The sequence below is a fragment of the Theobroma cacao genome, chromosome 5, assembly GCF_053813885.1.
Source record: "Theobroma cacao isolate CCN51 chromosome 5, ASM5381388v1, whole genome shotgun sequence".
NCBI classification, from domain to species: Eukaryota; Viridiplantae; Streptophyta; class Magnoliopsida; order Malvales; family Malvaceae; genus Theobroma; species Theobroma cacao.
Genome location: NC_142643.1, coordinates 24233184 through 24258341, shown reverse-complemented (window position 1 = coordinate 24258341; position 25158 = coordinate 24233184). Strand labels below are relative to the sequence as shown.

The window sequence follows — 25158 nt, the reverse complement described above, 5'->3', positions numbered from 1 at the left end:
TTCAAATTTGATTTTGATTCTTGAAAGTATTTAGTCCTTATGCTCTAACCGATTAACCAAACTCCTTAACTGATTAGCATGACTCTATTCTCAACCTCCAACAACTCCTTAATTAGTTAAGCCTGATCCTAACTGATTAAGGCTCTTTTGTCTTGCTTTAACCCAACTCCCAGTTATGCTTTAACTAGTTAAGGCTTCTTGTTAATCAGTTACTAAAGTTTTTTCTTCTCTAATCACTTTGTTCTTTCTTTTTTTAACTGATTACCTTTTCTTTAAATTTGGCAAGCACCTTGACTTGCCTTTAATTAACAAATTTGTTAATGGATTTAAATAATATCCTGCACACTTAATTAGTAAAGTTTGACATTAATGAATAAGGAATGTTTTATTATCATCAAAAACATATGGAGTCAACAGTGATTTAGGTAAGGCTATGATTTGGGATGTTAGGAATTGGATTTTTAGAAGTTTGGAGGGTTAAAAAGGTGCCTACAAGGGAAAATGCATTGATACATTCAAAATGTATTGATTCATTCTTGGTAGGAAAAACAATATGAGGCATTCTAAGGGTTTTCATCGATACATTCAAAAATGTATTGATAGATTTAAATTAGGATAAGTATCTATCAATACATTGTCCAAATGTATCGATAAATTTGAAGTAGGGGACTTTTGTAGAAAAAATATCTACAGATTTCCCTATATATCGATACATTTGGGGTAATTAGCATTCTACATGATTTCCATCAACACATTTTCTTATATATCGATAGATTTGAACAAAACTCTTGCAAATGTATCGATACAGTCTTAAATGTATCGATACATCCCTGGGTATTTTAAAAATAGAAAAGGCTTCAGGCTGTCTGCGAGTTTAAAATTAAAGGAAAACCATCCCTTTCTCTCTCTAACCCTTCGAAACACTAACCCTCAAGAGGACTTTGGAGCTCATTTAGAGTATATTAGAGCTTAGGCAACCCCTCTAAAGGTAAGATTATGCCTTTTTACCAATTGATTTTTAATTTAATTGGTTAATAACCTAAAAATCTAATTTTTTCAACTTTGGTAAATCTCCCATTGAGTTGCTAGAATTTAGAGTTTAGATTTGCTCAATCTAGCTTCTAAGGTAAAGACTAAGCTCATTGTTGAAGAATGTGAGGAATTTGAGCTTGTATATTGATTTGTTAAGAATTTGGGTTACTTTTGAAAAGTTGGAAAATTTTTGAAAGTTAGGAAATAATTATTATTTTGATGCTTTGATGTAATAAGGGGAAGATTGGAGCTATTGACTCATTCGTGAGCTAAAGGAGTCCGATTGAAGGCAAGAAATTGGAAGTTGTTGTCGAGTGCCTTTGACTGTCATTGTGAGTAGGTTTTATTTAAAAATACATGTGATGCATGACACATTATTAAATGCACTACCATGGTACTAGAATAATGTATGTATGACTAGATGAACATGCCTAGGCTAGAGAATTAGATATATGTGTGTTTTGGTGTTGTGTGTATATGTGCCTTACTACAAGCCTTGTAGTGGCCTACATTTGATGTGCCTAGACTAGGAGGTCTAGTGATTATGATAAATGTCTAGGAGTAGTTTACTTAAGAAAATTAACCTCTCGGAGGATTTTGAATGCCTTGGAAAATTTAGGGCACTTATGATGATATTGAGCTGGAAAAGGTGTGAGGCTTAGTAAGAATCATATTTTAATGTAAAATGGTATATGTATGCGATGTGAAAAGGCATGATGGCCTTATTTATCGATTTGTATTCCATCTGATGATGAGAATTTCATATGTTAATTTGACTTGAGGTTGAGTGAAGTTTTATCCCCTATGACTATGTTCTATGCCTATAAGGATGGTGGTAAGCATGGATGATGGTATAATTCCCGCTTGTGATTCCCACTTGCAATGCTTTGATGCCATCCATTAAGTATCTCTAGATGATGACTTTAATCCTTCGCCAGCTACCTCAGAGTTGGGCATGATTTGTTCTTAGTCGAATGTTTCGATTCCAAGCATGTTTTAACTCTTCGCTCATTTCTTCAACACGTACTTGATTTGATTCTCCATCAGCGGCTTAACCTTGAGTGTGATTTGACTCTGTTGGTTGGCCACCGTTCATGATTTGATTATGTCTAGGGAAGACCACTCTATGATTATGATTTGAACAATGAATGATATAACACAGTGTCGAATGGGAAAGAACGATTTGAATTTAATAGGATACTCTGGCAAACTATGGTGTGCCTAAGAGATTAACTTCAAAATGGCTTCGAAGGTAAGCCCAATTCAACATGTATCATTTGTGGAGCCACATAGTGGCATGAGTATGATTTGTGAAGTATGTGGAAACTCCTTAAGGATTAATGATATGCCCTTAATGTTGGAGATGTCTATTAAGATACTTTGTTTGTATTGTTATTGTAACATATATATGTATGTATGTATGTATGTATGTATGTATGTATGTAATGGTCAATTTTATTATATTTGTTCTGCCTACACCCCTCACTGAGTATTAGATCATTCACCCATTTGTTGTACCATGTGTAGATGAATAGGTCTCTAGGTAGTGCGTGGCTAAGGTCATCCTTTGACAGACCAATTTGGCATCCAATAGGTATTTGTTCCAATTTGTCCACTCCATTAAGTCTAACTTGAGTTCTTCCATTTTTGTTTTTAGCTTTGACGCGTTGGCACTGTATTGCCATATATTGTGATGGTATGAAGGGTATGTGATGGACCTACCTTGTAGCCAATGTATAGCTTATATATATTTAATGCTAGATATTGTGTATGAACTACGTGCCAAGGAGTAACTTATATGTATTTGAATTCAAATATATTATGAATATATTTTATGTGGAATCCTTTAACTAATGATGTATGAACTAATTTGGATTCGAATATCTAAAGCTTGCTTGGATTTGGCAAGCTTTGCCTACTCAATTCATGCACCAGTCATGGCTCCCTAGTTTAGGTCGTGACAATATATCTCAAGTAATCATCAACAATAGCAAAGCCATATGACTTGCCGCCTAAACTAGTGACATTAATTGGTCCAAACAAGTTAACATGCAATAGTTCAAGTGGTCTAGAAGTTGAGATCACTTTCTTAGATTTAAAGGAGCTTTTAATTTGTTTTCCAAATTGACATGCATCACAAACTTTGTCATTCTAAAAAGACATCTTTGGAAGTCCAATGACTAAGTCCTTTCTTAAGAGTTTTCAAATAGTGTGCAAGCTAGCATGTCCTAATCTTCTATGCCACAACCATCATGTACATTATTCACCATAAGACATGATTCATTATAAAGCTCAATTTCATCAAGAAAGATAACATACATGTTCTTAATTCTTTTGCCAATGAATGCAACTTTGTTAGTGTTAGAATTAATTACTAGACATCCATGGGAATCAAAGCAAACTTTAAAGCCTTTATCACAAAGCTGACTAATGCTTAACAAGTTATGCCTTAGACCTTTAATAAAACATGCTTAATTTAGGTTTTAGAAATGTTACCAATGGTTACAATTCCTTGGATAATACCTTTGGAGTCATCACCAAAAGAAACATTATCAACCTTCTTTTAATCGAGCTTTGCAAATAATTTCTCATTCCTGGTCGGGTACGTTGAGTAGACACTATTTAAGTACCAAGGCTGTCTTTCCTTTGGTTGAGCTTGAAGACATTATTCTTTTTTCTCTTGCTCAACCTCAAATTCTTCTTCTTTTACCATCAAGCAGAAATTTGCTCTTTCTTTCATTTTTTTTCTTTTTCTTCCTTTGAGCTTGAAGAGTCATGTCAAACCATGTTACTGCCACCATTGCTATCATGGGTTTCTTCATCTTCTTTAAAGGTTCTTCCTTAAGCAATGAGGATTTAGATCTAAAATGTCCAAGTTTTTTACATTCAAAGCAAACCATTGCATCTTTTTTGTTGAGATTACTCTTGTGCTTGTTTTTCTATGAAGAACCTTGATCCTTCTTGTAATTTTTTTCTTCCAAGCCTTCTACTTTTTTGCCCCATGAGCTTTCTAAATCTTCTAGCTAGCATAGCTAACTCTTCATCTTCATCACTTGAAAGTTCTTCCTCAAGTGTGTAAATCTTCGAGGCAAGGTTTTTGTTTTTCTCTCTAGCTTCTCTCTTATCTTCCTTTTCATCTTCTTTCATCTCAAGTTCATGTGTGAGAAATGAGCCACAGATTTCATCAAGAGCAATTGCATTGAGATCCTTAGCCTCTCGGATAATAGTGACTTTAGGTTTCTAGCTTTTTGGAAGGCATCTAAGCAATCTATTAACTAACTCATGTTCAGGGATGATTTTGCCAAATTGATTGAGCTTGTTTGTAATGTTGGTAAACCTAGCAAACATGGTAGAGATATCTTTACTCGGTTCCATTTTGAACATTCCATAGTTATGGTTAGTAAAGCAATCTTAGACTCTTTAACTTGAAAAGTCCCTTCATGGATGGCTTTTAGTTTTTTTCAAATTTTCTTGGTTGTGGTACAGTCAAGGACTTTATTGAATTTAATATGAGTAAATGCACAATGGAAAATGTTAATAACTTTGAAATTGATTTGAACCTTTTTCATTTCAGCTCTAATCCACTTTACCTTTGGTTTGGAAATTTTCTCTCTCGTGATAATACTAGGAGAGGTGGGAATGTAAGGTCCTTCTTTAATCACATCCCACATTTCATAATCAATAGCTCTAATGTAAATAGACTTTCTAGTGCTCCAATAAGCATAATTTGATCCATCTAGTAGAGAATGCCTATATATGGATTGTCCCTCAGTAACAATAGACTTTTGCGAAGCCATTTGGATCTTTCCTAAGGATGTTAAGTATTAATTTTGAGGGTTGGACTCTGATACCACTTGTTGGTCCCAATGAAGAGTTAGAGGGGAGTGAATAGCACTTACAAATATTTTTGAAGACAGCTATTGAGCTAGAAAAACTTTTTGTACAATATGAAATAGAAGCTTTGAAACTTGTTAAGGTTAAAAGGCACCAAGTAAGGAGAAAATAGAGAGAAGTGGACAAAACACAAATATTTATAGTGGTTCGGTTCCTTGACCTACATCCATTACTTTGATCTCCCAATCAAGAATTTTCAACTTAACTTCACTAAACCAGCTGAATTAGCAACTTCCACTGAGCTTTTATGAGGTGAGCTACTAGCGCAAGCTCTAATCCTTTACAATAAATATTAGAGTGCTCCGCACACTCTAATCAACCAAGAATTAAGAAGAAAAAAAAAAGAACAATTGATCACCCTTGTTGATCAAAGATGTACACAATCAAGTTAGTACTAACCGATTAAACCTTTTCTATCTCACTTTTATATAATGCCCAGATTTACCTTAATTAATTGAGGCTTCTCATTAATTAGTTAATAATATTCTATTTTCCCTAAGTCCTTTCTTCTTTGCCTCTTTAACTAATTAACTCATCTTCTAAGTGAGCAAGCTTCTTGACTTGCCTTTAATCATCAAATTCATTAAGAGAATTAAACTTTATCTTGCACACTTAAGTAGCGAAGTTACACATCAATGACTATGGAATGTTTTGTTATCATGAAAAATGCATAGAGTCAACAAAGGTCGATTCTTCAAGCTTTTAATGGCTCTTTGTCAATTTTTTCTTCCTTTTAGAATCGAGCTTAGCTTGCCCAATGTCTATTCTCTAGGCTTCCTTCACATTTCCTTCATTTTGTCTTAGGATCGAGCTTCAAGGGTAAGATGTCAAAGCAAACTTTAAGTATAACACAGTGAGGATTTCATAAGTATAACACATTATAATTTCTAAGCACGAAATATTCATTCCAAGGGCTTTATCTTATAAGTAATAAATATGTGAAAAGAAATCTTTTATTATTGTAATGTATAAAATCAAAGTCAATTTATTTTCTATAAAACATGTCCATTGGCCTACAAGGCACACATTGATTGTATTAGATACCCTTTAATAAAAGTTAAGATGATATATCTTTTATTAATCATTCTTTTGCTTTCACGTGTTTCATACTACACTACATGTCAATTCCTTATGAGTGTCCTTGGTTAGGTCACTAAAGATTATATCAAATTATAGTACTCCACACATAAGGCCACCTGATAATCTTAAGTTTGAGAACCACTTACATAACTATCACATGAGAATTTATTTCAATAGTCACTTAAGTGACATATCAAATAAAATTCTCATGGTAGGTCATGTTTAATGACCTTGTTCATATAATAAGCATCCACAAGTATCCCCATATGTCAACCAATGAGATCAATTGCTCACTACATGAATGAAGAAGATAACTGTATGTCTGTTTTTCAATTTTATCAATACTCAATCTTTGAAAAAGTATTGACCAAGAGAATCTAGAAATTAAATTTTGACGTAATAAAGATCTTATAATTATAACACTTTATAATTTCTTTGTACAAAACATATCTAATTTCATGGACTTTATCTTATAGTTAATAATGACAATTATAAACATAAAAATAAATAAAGTTTTATTTAAATCATATGCTTAGAATAATAATAATGCAATTTTATACCCAACTAATTGATTTATAAGGTATATATTAACTCTATCACTCAATAAATTTTTGGATTTTCTTGTGCTAAACCACTCTTTGATCCCAACTTAAACGTGCTTGAGCAATTTCATTTTTGGTCAAAGATTCATGTAATTCAACTTGTAAAGAAGGAACTTGTACTTCCAATCTCTCCACCCAAAACCAATCAATATAGTGTATAGCTCTCATACACTGCCAAGGCATCAAAAAATGCCACCTCACTGAAAAAAAAAATTCAACTCTAAAAAATAAAAATAATTTTTTCTCTCTCTAACTCCATCTCACCTAATATCTTTTTCTTCTCTTGTTCTTTTTCTCTTGCTATAATTTCAAAACTTTAAATTCTTAATTTTGATTCTCAAAGATAGTATTCATTTCAGTCTTCTTCTTAATCTACCATTTTTTATATATTGTGATTGTTTATTTATCACTTTTATTTGATTAACAAAAAAGGCTTTTCCAAATACCTTTGAAACTCACACTATAAAGACATCGTTTTGAAGTTTCAACGTAATAATCTTGTGGGTCTCACGCTGTAAAGAAAAAAATGGATTTTTTTTACAAATTTTTGTTTGAAGTTGTTTTTTGGGTTTATATGTTCATAGAGAGATAAAAAAATTGTTTCTCTTTTTCATTTTTTTTAAACAATTAATAATATTTATTTTTTAATCTCTTAAAATTTTAAATTTATTTTTCAATGAGGTGACATAATCTTATGCCCTGACAGTGTATAGAAATTATACATTTATAGTGCATCAAATATAAACTCATGTTATAAAGGGTTCTACTCAAAGCTTTATTTGAAAAAGTAAAGTGGCTATTAAATATTTTGTGTATGATATATAATTGTAAAATTTTATTTTAATTATAAAAAATTAAAAAAAAAAAACTTGCCTTTTTACTCCTCTTCTAATCACAACAAAGACCTTGAAACAATCAATATTATATAAAAATCACAAAATAGAAGAGTAAAGAAAGGAATTTTATTTTATTTTTCTTAAAATCTTATTAAATTATTCAAGGCTAATAATTTATATTATAATTATTATTTTTTATTAAATAATATTTTATTATCTCTTACAATACTAATAAAGTAAATACACTATAGCATATTTATTAATTTTAGTCCACTTAGTATTCAAAAGAAAACAAATAAATGTTACTAAATTAAAGTTCGAACTATTTCAAATTAAATTTTTCAGATCATTTGAATTCGGATTAAATTAGGATTCGATTATTTTGAATTTAGGTTGATTCAAATTTGAATCGATTCAAATTGGATAGAGCAAGACTGGATTGTTTCTTCTGATCAAATCAATTTTGATTAAGTTCACGTCCAAGCAAATCAGACAAGTTATCCCATGTTAGTCAAATTTTTCAGCCCTAATAGATGCCTTTAGTTAAAGAATATAGTGTGAGAGATATCTCCTTAGGGGTGGCAACATTTTTTTTTATGTTTGCATCCTTAATGATAAATTTCCATTACGTATTCATTTTGGATAAATAATTAGAAATTTTTACCAATTTCAAATTTAAAATTATAGCTATTAAATTGTAAAAATTGAGAAATTCAATCTGTTTGCACAAAAATGATAGAAAATATTTATAATTTAATTTCGAAATTTGAGTTGTTAATAATTATTTGCACGCATGGCATCATTTGAGACTATCCATGCATCAAGCAAAGGACTTCACTACATATCCACAAAAAAGGAAAATGCTCTACCCACTATAAGACATTTCAACTAACCACTAGAAGAAAATAAATAAATAAAAAACACACCAAATAGTTTTCCATGGGTGACACTCGACCATGAGAAAGCAAATGCTGTTAGAAGTCCAAAGCAACGCCTTCCATAGCCAAGCACAAGTCTATTTGTTTATATTGTTGCATTCAAAGAGGAGCTGGCTACTGACGAAGATAATTTTATGGAAGTCAAAACAAAATAAAACTACTACAAAACATTGTCGTCAGGTGGTATTAGGAAAGGCTTAAAGGTCATGAGCAGTCCAATCACTTCAATCATGTTTAAGGCGAAGAAAACCATTTGATCACCTGCATATCAACAAAACCTTGTATCACAGCTGTTTCAAGTAGCAACTTTGTCAATCTAGTTAAAAGATTTAAGAGAGAGAGAGAGAGAGATGGAACAGGGAAAATCAGATATAAACACTATGGTAAATAGCACACTACTTTGCTCAAAACTCCCTCCCCTTTGACTAATCAAATGCTTTCACCTAAGACTGATCACATAGTACAACAAATTTTAATTCTATGCTGTATTGCATTTAAATTAACCTAAAGTTTCCACATAAGGCAGAAAGTTAACTCATATTAAGCTCTCTCAATTGGACCTGAATTTCTAACAGGTATGGACCGATCAATCATAGATTTTAGCAAACTCTAACATGTACCTACTTATGTATCGAATGTAAAATGCATTGCGTTCCCAACAGTAGAAGACAGATTCTCTGCTTTCTTTTCTATCACTTAACATGTCTAGGGATTTACTTCTACAAGCTACTACATCAGCTTTCATCTCACACAGTACATCTACTTTCTTCTCACATGATGATAGCTATGATACTTTGAGGCATGCAGGATGAGACATTTTATATCAATTTACTGCAGCAATGAGGTGCAAGTAATCATGTTAGCTTAAACATGACGCTTATATTTGACTGCCCCATTGCTAAGTGACCAATATGAGGCTAATATTGTTCGAATGTGGAGACTTTCCACATCTCCTGAAAGCCTTTTATAATGGTATGTGTTTCATGAAAAGTTGTAATGAAGCAACAGTTTCAAGATTCTCAAGTTAGGCATTTTAGCAAGTTTAAGCCAAGATTTGTATCAAGAAAGTATATGGCATGCCCTTAGTAGGAGTTGCACACATATCATAGATGTGTCCTACTCTAAGTGCAAGTTCAACCATTATCGAGGGAGTGGCTGAATGGATCCTTGCTTCATCCTTGTGCAAGCCTACTAGATCTAATATCTACATTTGTAGATATGGAGAGTTCTATCTGTAAAGATAAGTAGGTGAGGAAGCAACACACTGTATTATGGATGCGTAAAGAGAGAATAGGTAGAGAAAAAGAATGGTCAGTCGTAAAGAGAATAGGTACTGGTGGTAGGTGATGGAAAAGTGGGTAGGGCAAGGCTAGGTAGTGGTGAGGAAAAGGATGCTCCTTGATAGGGAATGCATTATTGGGAAGCATGCAAAATAAGGCTGGAGAGAAAAGCTTTGAATAGAGTAGATGTTCACTTCTCTAAAAAAGTCCCTTGCTAATATAGGGAAAGACTGTAACACCTCGTACCTTCGTATAGAATCTAATAAAACCTTATCGATAAGACGAAAGGTCAATTGACATAAATTTAAGCGTCAAAAAGCGATAACGGGTAAAAAAAATATTTTAAAATAAAATAATATTTTATTAATAAAATAATATTAAATATTAATATTTTATCTATTGTTGAAATTAATCATGAAAGAGGACTATATGACTAGTCTAAGTAGAGTAGAAGAAATAAGGAAGAATTTTGAAAAAAAATGGAGTGAGTGGGGCCCGTGTGCCTTTATTAAATAAAGAAAAAACGGGTAAGTATATATTTTAATATTATGATGACACCTTGGTGAAGTGTAAATTTTATATCTTATTTGTACAAGTGTAAAGAAAGAAAAATAGAAGAAAATTGAAATTAAATAAATGTTGGAATGACCAAATTATAAATGATGAAACGTTTGGAGGGGTACATGGTAAATAAGGAAAAGTTTGAAGACTTATGTGCAATTTTAATATTTAAAGTTAAATGAAAATTAAATAACCAAGGAAAGTTAAATTATGTGGCATAATGAGATGTGCATATGAATTTACTATTACATGCAAATTATAGAATGGAAAAAGAAGTTAGTGGGAAACATATGAAACCCCCATCATGTGAAGTAAAAAAAAAGAATAAGACCAAGTTTATTTGCATGTAATAAGATTGGTGCATTAGGTGGCCAAATGAGGAAAGAAAGATGTAAAAAGCATGTGACTTGAATAGATTAATGAATGATTAAATAAAATATAAAGTGAAGCTTGAGCATGGAATGTGATTGGAGGAAAAAAGTGGTGCATGAAAGGAAATGCATGTGAAATGAAATGCAAATGAAATAAACAAAAAAGAAAACCATGTGAATCAATGCATGGGCAAGGTAATTTAACCAAAGGATAAAGGAATGGACAAGGAAACCTTACATGCACAAGCCATCAATGGAAAGTGACGTTAATAACAAAGTGAGGAATTGAATGGCATGACATGTAAAGAAAAATGTCAAAAGTTACCAAGCTCTAAGCAATCCACCCATGAAAGAAAAGGAAAAGAAAAGAAGACTATCACAAGGCCATTTCAAGTTCATTCCTTGTTATATCCGCTCACACCAAAGAAATAGCAAACAAGTGACTCTGCCTTAAGAGGTTCACACCTTTGAGAGAAAAGAAAGAGAATCGACCTTGAAAATAAAAAGAGGAAAGGAAGGAGAAAAAAGAAAAGAGAAAGGAGAAAGGCTTGGTTTTGGGGAAGATTGGAGAAAAACTGAAAGGGTTTCTCTTGCATGCCATTATTAGAGCTTTAAGAAGGCATGGGAGATTCGACCTACTAATTTAAAGCTAAAGAAGGTAAGAGTTATCATTTTGTTTGAATGCATGCCTTGTGAACCGATTATAATGTGGGATTTTGTTTGTAGTAGTAAGAATCTTCAAAGATTCAAGAATCGGATGCATGCATATAGGTGGATCTTGAAATGCATGATGATTTTGAGCTAGAAAAATAATGTGTAAGTATTTTAATCTCGAAATCACAAGTAGAAAGGAAAAATGAGATGTGTATTAATAGCTTATGCTTGTGGCAGCAATGGTGACCGAAGATGTGAGGAAATTGTGAACTATATGTGGAATTCAAGCTAAAACCGAAAGGTGAGCATGCAATGTGAGTACATTATGTTGTGTGCGCTATGATCGATTGAAAGTATGTGGATTGCATGTTAAATGATTGTGAATAATGTTGATGAAAAATATGAAATTGGGTTAATGATTCATTGATTGAAGTGCTACCGTACATGTGAATAATTAAGTATATTGAGTTTGAATGGTTGCTAAGAAGTGTGTGAGGAAGGTTTGCCGTGGCGGTGACCGACAAGTAGAATTAGCTAGATACGCACCTGAATCGATAGCGACGTAGTGTCTTGCTATTGTAAGGTGAGTAAAGGGTGTCTGTTTCAAAATTTCCATAACTACATATCGATATAAGATTAATAAACGTGCCGGTTTACTTTAAATGCAATTTGTAGACAACATGAGTTGGTAGAATGTTAGGCTTGTGAATGCCATGCTTTGAGAAAGGTTTTGTATATATGTATATATTAACTACCTATGTATAGGGCTTTAGAAATCGAAAAACAAGCTCTTTAACACGGTTTATGTCAAAATGTACCTTATTGTTTGTGTGACATGCATTCATGAATAAATTACATATTCACCATGCTGATTTGATATTTAAACCGCATGCAAAGATTTTACATTATAAAGTCTTACAAACGAGTTTATCATGTTACCATGATTAATATTATGGAAATAGTTTTAAATGAGCTTTTGAGAACCCAATTTGCTTTTAAATCGTTTTGTCAAACCGGGAGATTCGAGAGTAAGTCGAATGTCACATCGTGATAGTGTGACCCTTGTGCACAAGTGAGCTTTAGCTAGAGAACCTTTGGGTCGTCAACGGACTGTTAGACGTAGCTGGAACCACGGTCTGTGATGTATATACGTGGTTAGGCCACAAGTTGTTATACGTGGTTGTGACCACCTGATTTTTTTTATGTCGGCCAACATCGTCGAAATTGTCATGGTTGTGGGAATCTGGTAGAAGAGGACCTCTAAGATGTTCTTACGTGGAAACAGGTCCATGAGTTGATTGCTATGATTACCTACTCAAGAGTGGTATCTTTTTGGGTTTTCAAACATGTATTCTTTCGTATGGTGAGAATTATAAGTTTTTCGCAACTCCCTTATTTATACTATGACTTTGTATTTAACTCTTCGAAGATGAGGTGATTTGCGAATTTGTGTATAAGCTTTGATAATGCTTGACTTCACGGGAGCATGCGTATTTATGTTGGATTGATTTGAGCATAGTTGTCAAATAATTTCAAGGGTGGAAATCTTTCAGTTACACTGATTTTGACACATTTATTGTTAAAGGATTATGTTGCATTAAAATTCTTGGTTTTCATGTAAGGCACAAAACTTCCTTTTGAGTTAAATTGTTTATATATGCTTTTATGTTTTAATATTCAAATTTTTTGTCTCTAGCTTATTTCTCATCTACGCCCTGCTCACAGATCTAATGATCACTAAGTCTGTGAGACTCGCCCCCTTATCTTCATTTTGCAAATAAGTGATCAGCTCAAATGTATAGCCCCAGCATTTTGATTTGCTGCGACGTAGGTAATGGCATCTTTTAGACTTCCACTTCGAGCCGCTCCGCTACATAAGGGTCAGGTTGTGTAAAATAGTTAAGACTTATAAAAATTATTAGCTATCGAAAATGTAATTGCTAAAACTTTGAGGTTGTGTGTGATGTTGAAACCATCTTGAAGTTGGTTAAACGTGGATATTGTATCTGGTTGCTACACCATAATTATAATTGTTTATTTGGTTTAAATAAACGATGGTATTAATATTGTAAGTCGATTTATTTATGCATTAGAACATTCGATTTAATTATCTAAAATCTCAATTAAGGCTTGTTCTGGATTTGGTTGGTTCACTCGCAAGTCTCAGACGTCGATAACGATTAGGGAGAAGGTCGCTACAGACTTGGCATCAAAGCTAGGTTTAGTCAAGTCCTAAGAATTCTTGTGTCAGTCAACAGAGTTGTTAAAGTTAGTGTAGAGTCTTATTTATGGTTTGTGACCACAACACAAGTCATAAACAAGAGGCTATATAAACTCATGTTCCTAGTAACCTATCTTTTTACTAATATCATATAAAAGTCATAAATAGTGTCATTGTTTGGGTTTGAGATGCCACTCGAGACACGAGCCGTTGTTGAAAAGATCTTAAAGCGAAATGCTCTTAATGAATGGTTAATGTAATTACATATCCCTCTAACCAAGGACGGAAGAAGGTGGAACAAGACTAATAGGTCCATAATAGTTTATTCATTTGATGAAGCTATAACTTGAGCCCATGATTGTCAATGGGAAGAAATTGGATGACATTGGAGCTGGTTCTGATTTCAATTAAGTGGCTATGAATTCCCAAGATTCGATTTGACCCATTTTGGTTTATACTTATAAGTACATGAGTTAGCCCAAGGGTGAACATCAATGATTGTTATAATTGATGTGTGGTCACAAAGTAAAAAGCTAGTAAACAAATTTTCTCTAAGGATGAGCTTAAATTTTGCTATGCTTAGCATGAAGCCAATGAATTAAAGGATTAGTTGTGGACTTGGTAGCTTAAAGCCAAATGACTTAGAAATATTAATTCTGGTCTAAACCCCATATGGAGCTCTATATTTGAGCTTGGTATACAAACTACTTTAAAGATCAATTTAAAATTCTATCTGGTTCGGTATGCAATCCATATACATGCAACCAACCATAGCCCACGCAACATAATGTACTCACATTGCATGCTCACATTTCAGTTTTAGTTTGAATTCCCCATATAATTCACAATTTTCTCAAAATTTCGATCACCATTGTTGCCACAAGCATAAGCTATTAATACACATCTCATTTTTTTTTTTTTACTTGTGATTTTGAGATTAAAACACTTACCTTTTACTTATCTAGCTCAAAAGCACCATGCATTCCAAGATCCACATACATGCATGCATCCGGTTTTTGAATCCTTGAATATTCTTGTTACCACAAACAAAATCCCACATTATAATCGATTCACAAGGCATGCATTCAAACAAAATGTTAAATCTTAACTTCTTTAGCTTAAAATCACTAGGTCGAACCTCATATGTGTGAGACCCTGTCAAGCTCGATTAAAAGACAGTATTGTATCGAGTGGTACAACTAAGTTAAATCGAGCCTTGAACTAGTTCAAATAGAAATTCTAAGAGGAATTTGAAAATTTTAAAACCAACAGAATGGCTTAGAATAGTGATTTGGAGTTCAAGGTCCAGTTTGGAGTCCATCAGAAAATTGACCAATTAGGGACAAAACGGTCATTTTACCATTTGATGATTAAATGGAGATTTTTAGCCAAGATTTGATCACATTTGACCAAGAATAATTATATGAAATATAATTATGATTATTGGAGTATAAAATGATGTTTCGTAGTGAAAAATTGTGATTCCCGGTATTTATGGAGCAGAAGGGCAAAATGGTAATTTTGCCACTAGTGGACTAAACGAAAATTTTTTTTTAAACAATTTTTGCCCCATTTGGTTAATATTGATCAATATTAGTGTTATTTTAGGTTGAAAGTAGAAATAATGAGATTCCGGTACATTTCGGAGTAAAAGGGCAAAATAGTAATTTTTCACCCCAGGGGCAAATCGATAAATTTTTCACCCCAGCACTTGTCAAGACCAAGGGATTTTAATTGTGGTAGGATTGGATAAATACCAGAATATTTGTGGTGGAAAATTAAGAAGAAAAAGTCAAAAAGTTAAAAATTTGGCCAATAAGCATGTGACACATGGCATGCTTGATTATTTTATTATTTTCTATAGAAATCAGTCCATTAAATCCCCAATTCCCTCACCATATTCGGCCTAGACATCCAGCAACCAGAAAAAAGGAAGAACAAAAGGAAAAACAAGAAAACCTGGGTGGAAATTCAAAGAAAAAGTGAAGAAATCAAGGAAACAAGCTAGGTAAGTTAAAATTTCTTTAATTCTCCTTGATACCTAGCTTACCCATGCTTTTGTTCTTGATTTCCATGGTTGAATATTGAGTTATCATGATGAATTCAATTCTGAAAAATGGGTATGGAAGAGGAATTGTTGTTGGAATAATTTGATTTTAGACTATGTTAGTGTTTAGAGATAGTTAAGCATGGTTATGAACAAAAACACAAAAGAAATATTCAATTTCTCTAGGGTTCCTTGTTGGCTGAACCATGAGGGCTGAATATCAATGGGGGATTGTTTTTATTTCAAGGAAAATGGCATGGAAAATGATGAAGTAAGGTGAAACGGTTATGTAGAAAAAGATTCGATGCTAGTACACCAAATGACCAAATTTTTTCTATAAGAAATTGTGAGGGTTCTAATGCTGAATTTGGCTTTATTTAAATGTATGTGGTAAATTAAGGTATTAGAGGAGAAATGAATTAATTTGGAGGTGATTTGGACACAATCACCGATTAATCGGGTGATCGATCGAATTTAATCGATACCGTGATTAAGCGATAATCGGACATATTTTTGCATTACATATCAAGCATTAGTAGTTTAAATTAATTTATATCAATTTAGGGACAATATAGTAAATTCCTCGACTTTGTTATTTGTCAAGGTGGTGAGACGTCCGGAAAAGGCAAAGGAATTACGCCTGAGGACTATTAGTCAGAGTTCACCCAGAATCCGAATTTTCGACACCTGTGAGTGGACTGCCTATCAAAATTATTTTGGGAATATGACTGTTTTGAACAAAGTGTTTGAATGATTTTATGAAATTTTTCATGAAAATGAATGCCTTGGGAACAAGCTTTTGAGAAAAGGTTTATGTTATGAAATGTGGTTATTATGGATTTCTATGTGGCTGTATTATGTTGATATACATATATGCTTGAATATAATGTTGTGTAATTATGTTGACTCGGCTATGTGCGAGTAGGGAGTGTGCATAAGCCGAGGATGACCCGGTTATGTGCGAGTAGGGAGTGCGCATAATCCGGTGATGACCCAGCCATGTGCGAGTAGGGAGTGCGCATGAGCTGGTGATGATGATGATGATGATGAGCTGGTGATGATGATGATGGGTTGATGAGATGATGATGATGGGTATATACGTATATATATACATATGTAAATGTGTGTGATATAGCAAATTGATGGACAATGATTTATGGTTGTAATGTACGTAAAATTTGACACATTATACTTTGAGAATTTTCATGAATGTTAGGTTGATTTTATTAGTTTAGCAGGATGGCTTTTGTTGAGTGAGGAAAAATGTTTCTCTTGTTGCTTTGTTTTCACTGCATCGAAATTCATGCTCGCTGTAGCGAAAAAAAAAAACTCTAGGGTTTGGAAGGGTTTTAAATAGGAATGAACTAAATTGCATTGTTTGAAACAAGTGCATCATGATTTTAAATTTTTCCTAATTGTTGCTTGTTCTCTTCCTTGTTCACTCACTGGGTTTATACTCACCATTTTCAAATTCATGTTTTCAGATCACGAGGTAGCCGATAATTAGGACGAGGTGTCCTTGTAGATCTGTGTACATCTTCTGGTAGGTGTCTCGGCATTCGGTAGTTGTATATCCATCCAAGTCACTCCGCTGGAGGTCGAGTATTATTTTGTTATGTATAGATGAACTTAAATGTAAATTTTAAAAGAGTAATGCCAGTACGAGTTGGCAATGTATATCACTATTTTGACTCAAAGTCATGAAATAAGACTTAGTGATAATAAATAGAATCATAAGTAAGATAAATAATAGGCTTGCTTGGGTTTAGTGGATTACGTCCATTGGACCCATGCGTCGGTCATGACCCGAAATTTGGGTCGTGACAATATGCCTTCTTAAAGCTCCAACAATGGCATGCAAAAGAAAGCTTTTCGATTTTTCTCCAATCTTCCCCAAAATCGAGCCTCGTCCAAGCTTTTTTCTTCTTCCTCTTTTCTCTTTTCTTGTTTCTCCTTCCTTCCCTCTTTTTGCTTTCAAGGCCAATTCTTTTTCTTTTCTCTCAAAGGTGCGGACCTCTCAAGGCAAAGTCACTTGTTTGCTATTTCTTTGATGTGGGTGGATATAACTAAGAATGAACTTGAAATGACCTTGTAAAAGTCTTCTTTTCCTTTCTTTTTCTTTCATTAACGGATTACCCAAGGCTTGGTAACGTTTGTCATTTATCTTTACATGTTATGCCATTCAATTCCTCACTTTATTATTAATGTCATTTTCCATTGGTAGCTTGTGTATGCAAGGTTTCCTTATCCATTCCTTTGTCCTTTGATTAAATTACCTTGCCCATGCATTGATTCACATGGTAATCTTTTTGATTTATTTCATTTGCATTTCATTTCACATATATTTCCTTTCATGCACCACCTTATTCCTACAATCATATTTCATGCACAAGCTTCACTTTATATTTTATTTGATCATTCATTAATATATTCAAGTCACATGCTTCCCACATCTTTCTTTCCTCATTTGACCACTTAATGCACCAATCTCATTACATGCAAATAAACTTAGTCTTATTCTTCTTTTTACTTCACATGGTGAAAGTCCCACATGTTTCCTACTAACTTCTCCTTTTTGCATGCTATAATTTGCATATAATAGTAAATTCACATGCACATCTCATTATGCCACATAATCTAACTTTCCTTAGTTAATTTTCATTTAACTCCAAATATTGAAATTGCACATAAGTCCTCAAACTTTCATTATTTATCATGTGCCCTTCCAAACTTTTCATTCTTTACAATTTGATCCTTCCAACATTTATTTAATTCCAATTTCTTTCTATTTTTCTTCCTTTACACTTGTACAAATAAGATATAAAATTTACACTTCACCAAAGTGTCACCATAATATTTAAATATATACTTACCCGCTTCTCTTTTATTTAATAAAGGCACGTGAGCCTCATTCCATTTTTCTTCAAAATTTTTCCTGACTTCTTCTCCCCCACTTAAACTAGTCATATAGTCCTCCTTCATGACTAATTTCAATAATAGATAAAATATTAATATTTTAATATTATTTTATTAATAAAATATTATTTTATTCTAAAATATTTTTTTCACCCACTATCACTCTTTGGCACTTAAATTTATGTCAATTGACCCTTCGTCTTATCGATAAGGTTTTATTAACTTCCATACGAGGATATCGGATGTTACAAAGACTATTTATGATGGTCGACAACTTTCGTGATTTAATGACATGATAGTTTACAATAAGAAAATAGGAGGAAATCCAAAGGTCAAGATATCCTACACCAAGGATATCACATGGGAAGTACCTAGCTCTTTAAGAGGTAAAAAAAAAAAGTATTTCTTAAAGAGCCTCCAATCTAGGCCCACCAAGCTAAAACTCTCATAAACAACCGAAGTTATGGGAGTTAACTTTAGAATCCTGTCATATATCCTAGAGTTAAACCCATATATGTTGCATGGTGAATAAATATTAGACCAAAGATATAAGAATTAATTCACAAAAAATGCAAAATACCAATAATACTATATGATGACAAAAGCATGCATCTATATTTTGGCCCCTACAAGGAAATCTCTTTCAAAGGGGTTCACATGCATAAAAAAGAATCATAGTGGAACATATTAAAAATTTTATATGAAGCATTCAAGTATAATTATATGCATCTATGCACTTGCAAATAAATAAATGGATGACATAATGAGAAGTATGAAAATAAATAATTGGATGACATCAAGTTACCATCTTTCATCACTGTACTTGTAATCTTATAATGCATGAGTTTTGTTTGTGAAGTCAGTAATGAGACCTTCATGCATCTTGTTTGGAACGAAAAGTAAATTTTCAGCAGGCATTTTTTTTTTAAGAAAAAATGCTGTGACAAGTAAGATTAAAAGAATTAGGGATACACAAACTAATTTTTTTAAAAAAAAATAGTTTTAAAGATATTTTTATTTTGGTTTCAATGATTTTAAGAAATATGCTATGATGCCACCTTGTAAATTAACTGCGGATGTATGGTGCCTTATTGCGAAAATACTACTGCATCTCTTAAAGGGGAAAAGGGAGGGGATGGGGGTGTGTAATGCTTACCCTTGGAAGGTGTGATGCTACTTTCAAAAGGGAAAAGATTCCATCTTTTAAATAAAAGGATTTGCGGTTCCTATTCCACGTGGGAGTAGGAGTAATATAACACGTATCACTACTTACAGTGGAAGGGGTAGCGTTTCACCCCTTCAGAATGGTGTGAAGCTACCTTTTAGAATTAGGAAGGTGGTAGCATCCTCCATAAATAATGTGGCACCTTTAGAAGTTAGAGATTTTTTTTTTACTTTTATTTTTACTACAAGTAGTATTCATGTATTTATTTATTTTATATAGCTTAAAAAAGTGTTAGAAGAAAGTTCAAGGCCAACCTTATACATTTGGAAATATGAAAATTACACCTTTTACAATTGTGAGTGGGAGTGGCACGGCACCCTCATGAAGATGGTTTAGTGTCTTGCACCCTCTTGAAAAAGGGTCGCATTGGGACCCCTTGAAGGGGGCAGCATTGTACCCCTTTTAAAAGGGTGTATGCTGCCCTTGAATAAGAAAGAAGGGGTACCGTTACACCCCTTAAAGTAGGGTGCCATGTCATCCTCAAACCAATGTCAATACATTTTTTTTTTAATTATTAAACACACTTTCCATTAACACTAATGTCATATGTATATATATGTATTAAACATATTATAGGAATGAGAAATCCAAAATTCAAATAAACATCCTAAGTTATTGGGTTTAACTTTAGAATCCTGCCATATATCCTAGAGTAACGCCTATACCCTTTGCATGTGAATAAACATTAGACCAAAGATGTAAGAATTAATCCATAGAAATTGCAAAGTAATGATAAGATTATATGATGACAAAATCATGCATCTACTGTACCCTTTGTGACTTAAAACTAAGTCATGAAGAGGGAGATTTGATATTACTACTTTAGCATGTGCCCAAAAGGTAGTGGTAGATGAGTGCTAGCAGCTACTCTATTGAAGAGAAAGATCAAGAAGGAATCAAGAATAGATCAGGAAGCAAATCCATGGAAGTTCATGAAGCCAGCATTGATCAGACGGTATTCAGAATTTGAATTGCCCTTGGATTAGGCGAAACCCTCAACCTATTTATTTGCTTCAGTTTAAGGGGAGAAAAATGATATAGCAAGTAGCAAAAACAAAAATACCAAATGGAGCCTAAAGAATTGGCAAAAAACAAATGTTACTCGTTCTTTAAAACATCAGCAATTAATTCCTATTATATTCAAATTAGACGAAGCAATTTCAAAACAGCTTCCCTGAAAATTATCCAAAATTTTCAACCTTAAGAGCCTATTCCCAAGTGGTATCTACAACTTTAAGAGCATACTAATAATGGACCAACATGCAAATTGTTGATAGGAAAAACTACCCTATTGATCTAGGGTAGTGTGTACTCCTACAGCATGCTATTATGATACTAGGCTTTAACCAGCAATGCAGAATTCTTTTACCTGGAAGAAAGAAAGCATTCTGTCGATTCTGTGCCCAAGAAAAGCTGCAAAATAAGTAATACTAATTACTAAATTTGAACATTGCTAGACTAGTTCTAACAAGGCAGTATATCAGATCAATTTAATTATGAACAATGTATAAATATTTGAAATTAATTATTGTACGAATAACACTGTCAAGACAAAAAACTATTATCACAATTAGTTCAGCTGCTAAAGAATCAATGGGGTATGGGAAAGCAACAAAAAACTTAATTGTGATGTCAATTAATATCAGCATAGCAGAAAGATGACCAAATGATGATGGATAGCACAAAGATGACTAGATGATGATGGTTATATAAGGCTACAAAAAGGATTAGATTGCACTCTAATCAACAAATACTTCACAATGGGTGTCGGTACACATGAAAAGGATTGTGGTTATGGATTGGTTGTCCAACAAGGACAAGAAGAATAAGAGTTCACTGCAAATAGTAATTATGTCTTATAATCCATTATCTATTCCCCGTTTAGTAGATCCTTGATGCACATGCTGCAATAAGAAAATGGAATGACATGTGAACCCCAAGAAAATAAAGCAACTTCAAATCTTTAGGATTGGAATCAAGATAAATATGTGCTAAGAGTTTCTCCATAAATGAACTCTAAGTGTGCATATTATAGAAGCATCTCCTTAAAAATTAATTCTCCTCCAGATTTTAAGTGGTGCTATATCCCCAATTTTCTTCAGGGCTTGTTATGCTCTTATATAAGCGGTTTCTCATCCAACTTTCAAGTGGTGCTATATCCCCAATTTTCCTCAAGGCTTGTTGTGGCCTTATATTCAAATCAAGCATCTTTACACTGGATGCTTCAAAACGATATTAAAGCCTAGGTTCTTTTTGTTGCCTTATTTTGTACTCCATGTGATGAGCCCATTTAATGTTGTTGTAGTGGGTCAACATATGAGGGGGAATGTTAGGCGGTGTCATACCGCAGATGGACTTTTAGGGTTTGTTGTGGCTTTATATCCATATTGATCCTCTCTAACAATTTCCCTTTCCCTCTCCTTTCTTCTTCCTCTCCTCCCGATTCTCTCCAATTTTCTCTCTCCTCTCACCCCCTTGCTCTCTCTACTACGACATTTTCCAATCCCAACTATTCTCTATAACCAGCCCTCCCTCCCCGTTGTTGCTCTGCAGCTCCCAACCCGTTCCCCTCCCTCTCTCTCTCCAAGAATCCAAAAAGGACAACAAAAGAAAAAAGAAAAAGCCTAAAATAACCCTAGAAAATGACAAATAAGATATTTTTTGAGTTCTCTGGACTCAACTTTTATATATTGTTAGATTAGATTTGAATTGGGTTGAGCTCAAGTTCGGCTTCAAGTCAGCTTTGCCAGCTCTAAATAGGAGGTCGGTTATTCTCATTTTTATGTTTCTAATTTACCCCTAAAACATTTTTCTTTAAAAATTGTATTTACTATACAATGGTGTCAGAAATAATCATCCCATCTAACTCTTAAATCTTGCATAAATATAACATGGGAAAGGATAAAAATCCTATCCTATTTTTTGCTTTGCAAACAGAAAACATAGGATAGGATGATATCATCTAAGCCCATCTACTTCCTTATCTCATCTTATCCTTCCATCATCTCGTCTACCAAACTCATCCATAATGTACATGTTGCTGCATCTCAAATTAGCTGAGTTATAGTGCAGCACCAAATTAAATATGGAAACTTACAGTGAACCACCAGCAGCTGGACCAACAGCTTTGAATATGGACATAGCAGACATAGAAATTCCATTTGCAGCTCCTCTTTGCTTTTGAGTCTGATATCAGGGTTAAGAAAAACATTTAGAGTTTAGGGTTTAGGGTTACTTAGAAAATGACTAGAAACTACAGAACATGGAAATCATCAGCATACACATGTATGAAGAAGGAAACAAAATTACCACAGCTCTGTTTTGCAGAAGGAACAAGCCTGTAGTGATTGATACCTGATTACATTATAGAAAATGATACATCAAATGTAGAAGGAGAAACACAGGCAGATACGCACTTTCCCCGTTTTCTTTTTAATCCCTTTTTGACAACTAAGCAGAAATGATTAATATTTTGCACAATGAAAAAAGATTGGTTTGTACAAATAGTACAGATAGACACAAGTTTCCTTTGCCCCTTCTCATGAATTTATGAACTTACAAGTCTGTGTCTATATATGAATATCGCCAGCTCCTACTTGCACAAAATGTTTGTAGTATTGGAAAATGTCTAGGAAGAGAAGCTCAGACCAAATATATATAAAAGTCACCACCAAGAATTTCTTTCTCTCATCTAATTTTATACTGCTTTCTGATTCTTCAGTGAAACAATTGTAAATCATCCAATGAAGACTTTAGACATTAGAAACAAACAAGATGCAAGCAGATCACCAAACATGCTGACTGGAGATGGCACCTCTCTCTATGTGTGTGTGTGTGAAAAACTCTCACTTATTTGGTAATATAAAACTGTAAAACAGATAAACTCATCCGACCTAAAGTATTCACTCAACATTCATTATCGTAAAAAGATAAGACTTTTCAATAATCTAAATTCAATCTGTTGCTTAAATTTTCATGTAGAATAGAGATCATAGGGATAAAAACGTGGAAGCCCATGGGCTAAAGCTATATCCTATGACAGGTAAACAATTCAGCACGAGAGGCATCAGAAGAGTGGCTTAATTATTTGAGAAGAAATATTGTCTCTAACTAATGTCAATCATCTCTTAAGCTAGTCCAGAGTCCAGATTCTGTTCTGTCAACTAGAAATAGTAAACATTGCTGAATTTCTTTTTCAATAAATAAAAAGCATTTAAAATTAATAAGATGGGAACAGGTATCAGCCACAAAGATCTAAATTATTCTTAAAGATTCAAGTTGCTGTCGCGGGAGTTTCATCTCCAAATATTTAGAAAACTCTATCCTATGGCTTGGCTCACAAAGATTTAATACAAAAAAAACTTGAGAGCAGATCAGGCACAAGCAGGCTAGAGTGGACTAATATAAATTAATCCATTTCCATCTTCACATTCTGAAGCACTCTATGATTGCTTGGTTATGAATTCTTGATAGACTGTCTACTCTGCCCAGATTGCAGCACTGGTGTTACAAAATAACGCTTCTCTTCTCTGCAACCTTCAGAATGAAACCAAAGAGGCAAAGACCATTTGTTTTTCTGTTATTCTTTCTCCAACGAATTATGGTATGAAGTTCTTCCAAGGTTTCAAATCCAAAGAGCAGTCGGTGACTCAGATTTGATTTCAGTTGGGTTCGATCATATTTGAAGTGAAAGACCTTTGCAATTTATGTGCTTAAATTAACTTGATCTGCCTATTCATACATGATTTGAAGAGCAAGGATGGCAGTAAAACTCCTAATTCTGTCAGTAATCTAGTCTCTCAACTTACTTATGTGGACATATTAAGATGCAGCACCAACTTCTAGTTAGCAGCCACTTCAGCTAATATTGCTTTATGTCAGCAGCAAGGGACTTAAGTTTCATTTTCTTTCTGATGGTCCAGTATTATTAAAGTTTGTTAATTTGTGGGTTTTTTATCTCTGTAGGTGAATATTTGCTTTGTATGAACTGCAGCAGTATTTCCCTGCTTCTTTAATAATTAAAATTTTACTTAATCGAAAAAAATGAATTTAAAATTCTGAACTTGAGCTTGCACTTACAGAGAGCACATTCTTTAGCACAGATGCAGAGGAAATCAAGAACATGAGGCTCAAGCCTTTTAGCATAGCTATAAATGGGTAAGTGAACAGCAATGGTATGGTCAAGACCTACAAAGGAACAAGTAAATTATTTCATGAAATAATTCATAAAGAAAAAAAAAAACAAAAAGGTGCATTAAGGAAATACCGCTCCTAAGCGAGATATCATTACTGGGCCTAAAGTCCTCTCTATGAGTGGGTATAAAAACAGCTGGAAGAGCAGCAGTCCACAGCCTGACAGTTATAGGACCAAAATGAAGATAGAAAAGAAAAAGAAAACAGTTATTGATGCAGAGCTTAGAAATATATTTATACTTTTTTGTGGATTACCACATATGCACAGATATGCATTTTACTTGAAGAAAATTTCATGTCATAAAACA

The 25158-nt window shown here is 33.4% G+C and overlaps 1 protein-coding gene across 5 annotated transcripts in view; it reads right to left on the bottom strand.

Annotated features, from left to right (window-relative positions):
- Window positions 1-8177: 8177 nt before the first annotated feature.
- LOC18598545 (protein ZINC INDUCED FACILITATOR-LIKE 1-like) overlaps window positions 8178-25158 on the bottom strand; it is a 29453-nt gene continuing 12472 nt past the window's right edge. For 4 of the 5 annotated variants that reach the window (XM_088806487.1, XM_018121581.2, XM_018121582.2 and 1 more), the window contains 6 exons: window positions 24924-25009; window positions 24737-24844; window positions 22967-23011; window positions 22755-22843; window positions 21027-21070; window positions 8178-8643 (listed from right to left, as the gene is read on the bottom strand). In XM_088806487.1, coding sequence (XP_088662613.1) covers window positions 8543-8643; window positions 21027-21070; window positions 22755-22843; window positions 22967-23011; window positions 24737-24844; window positions 24924-25009 — 473 coding nt within the window. In that variant the 3' untranslated portion in view covers window positions 8178-8542. Of the gene's footprint in view, window positions 8644-13026; window positions 13119-21026; window positions 21071-22754; window positions 22844-22966; window positions 23012-24736; window positions 24845-24923; window positions 25010-25158 lie in introns of those variants that run through there. The other variant, XM_088806488.1, reaches the window with a different exon arrangement.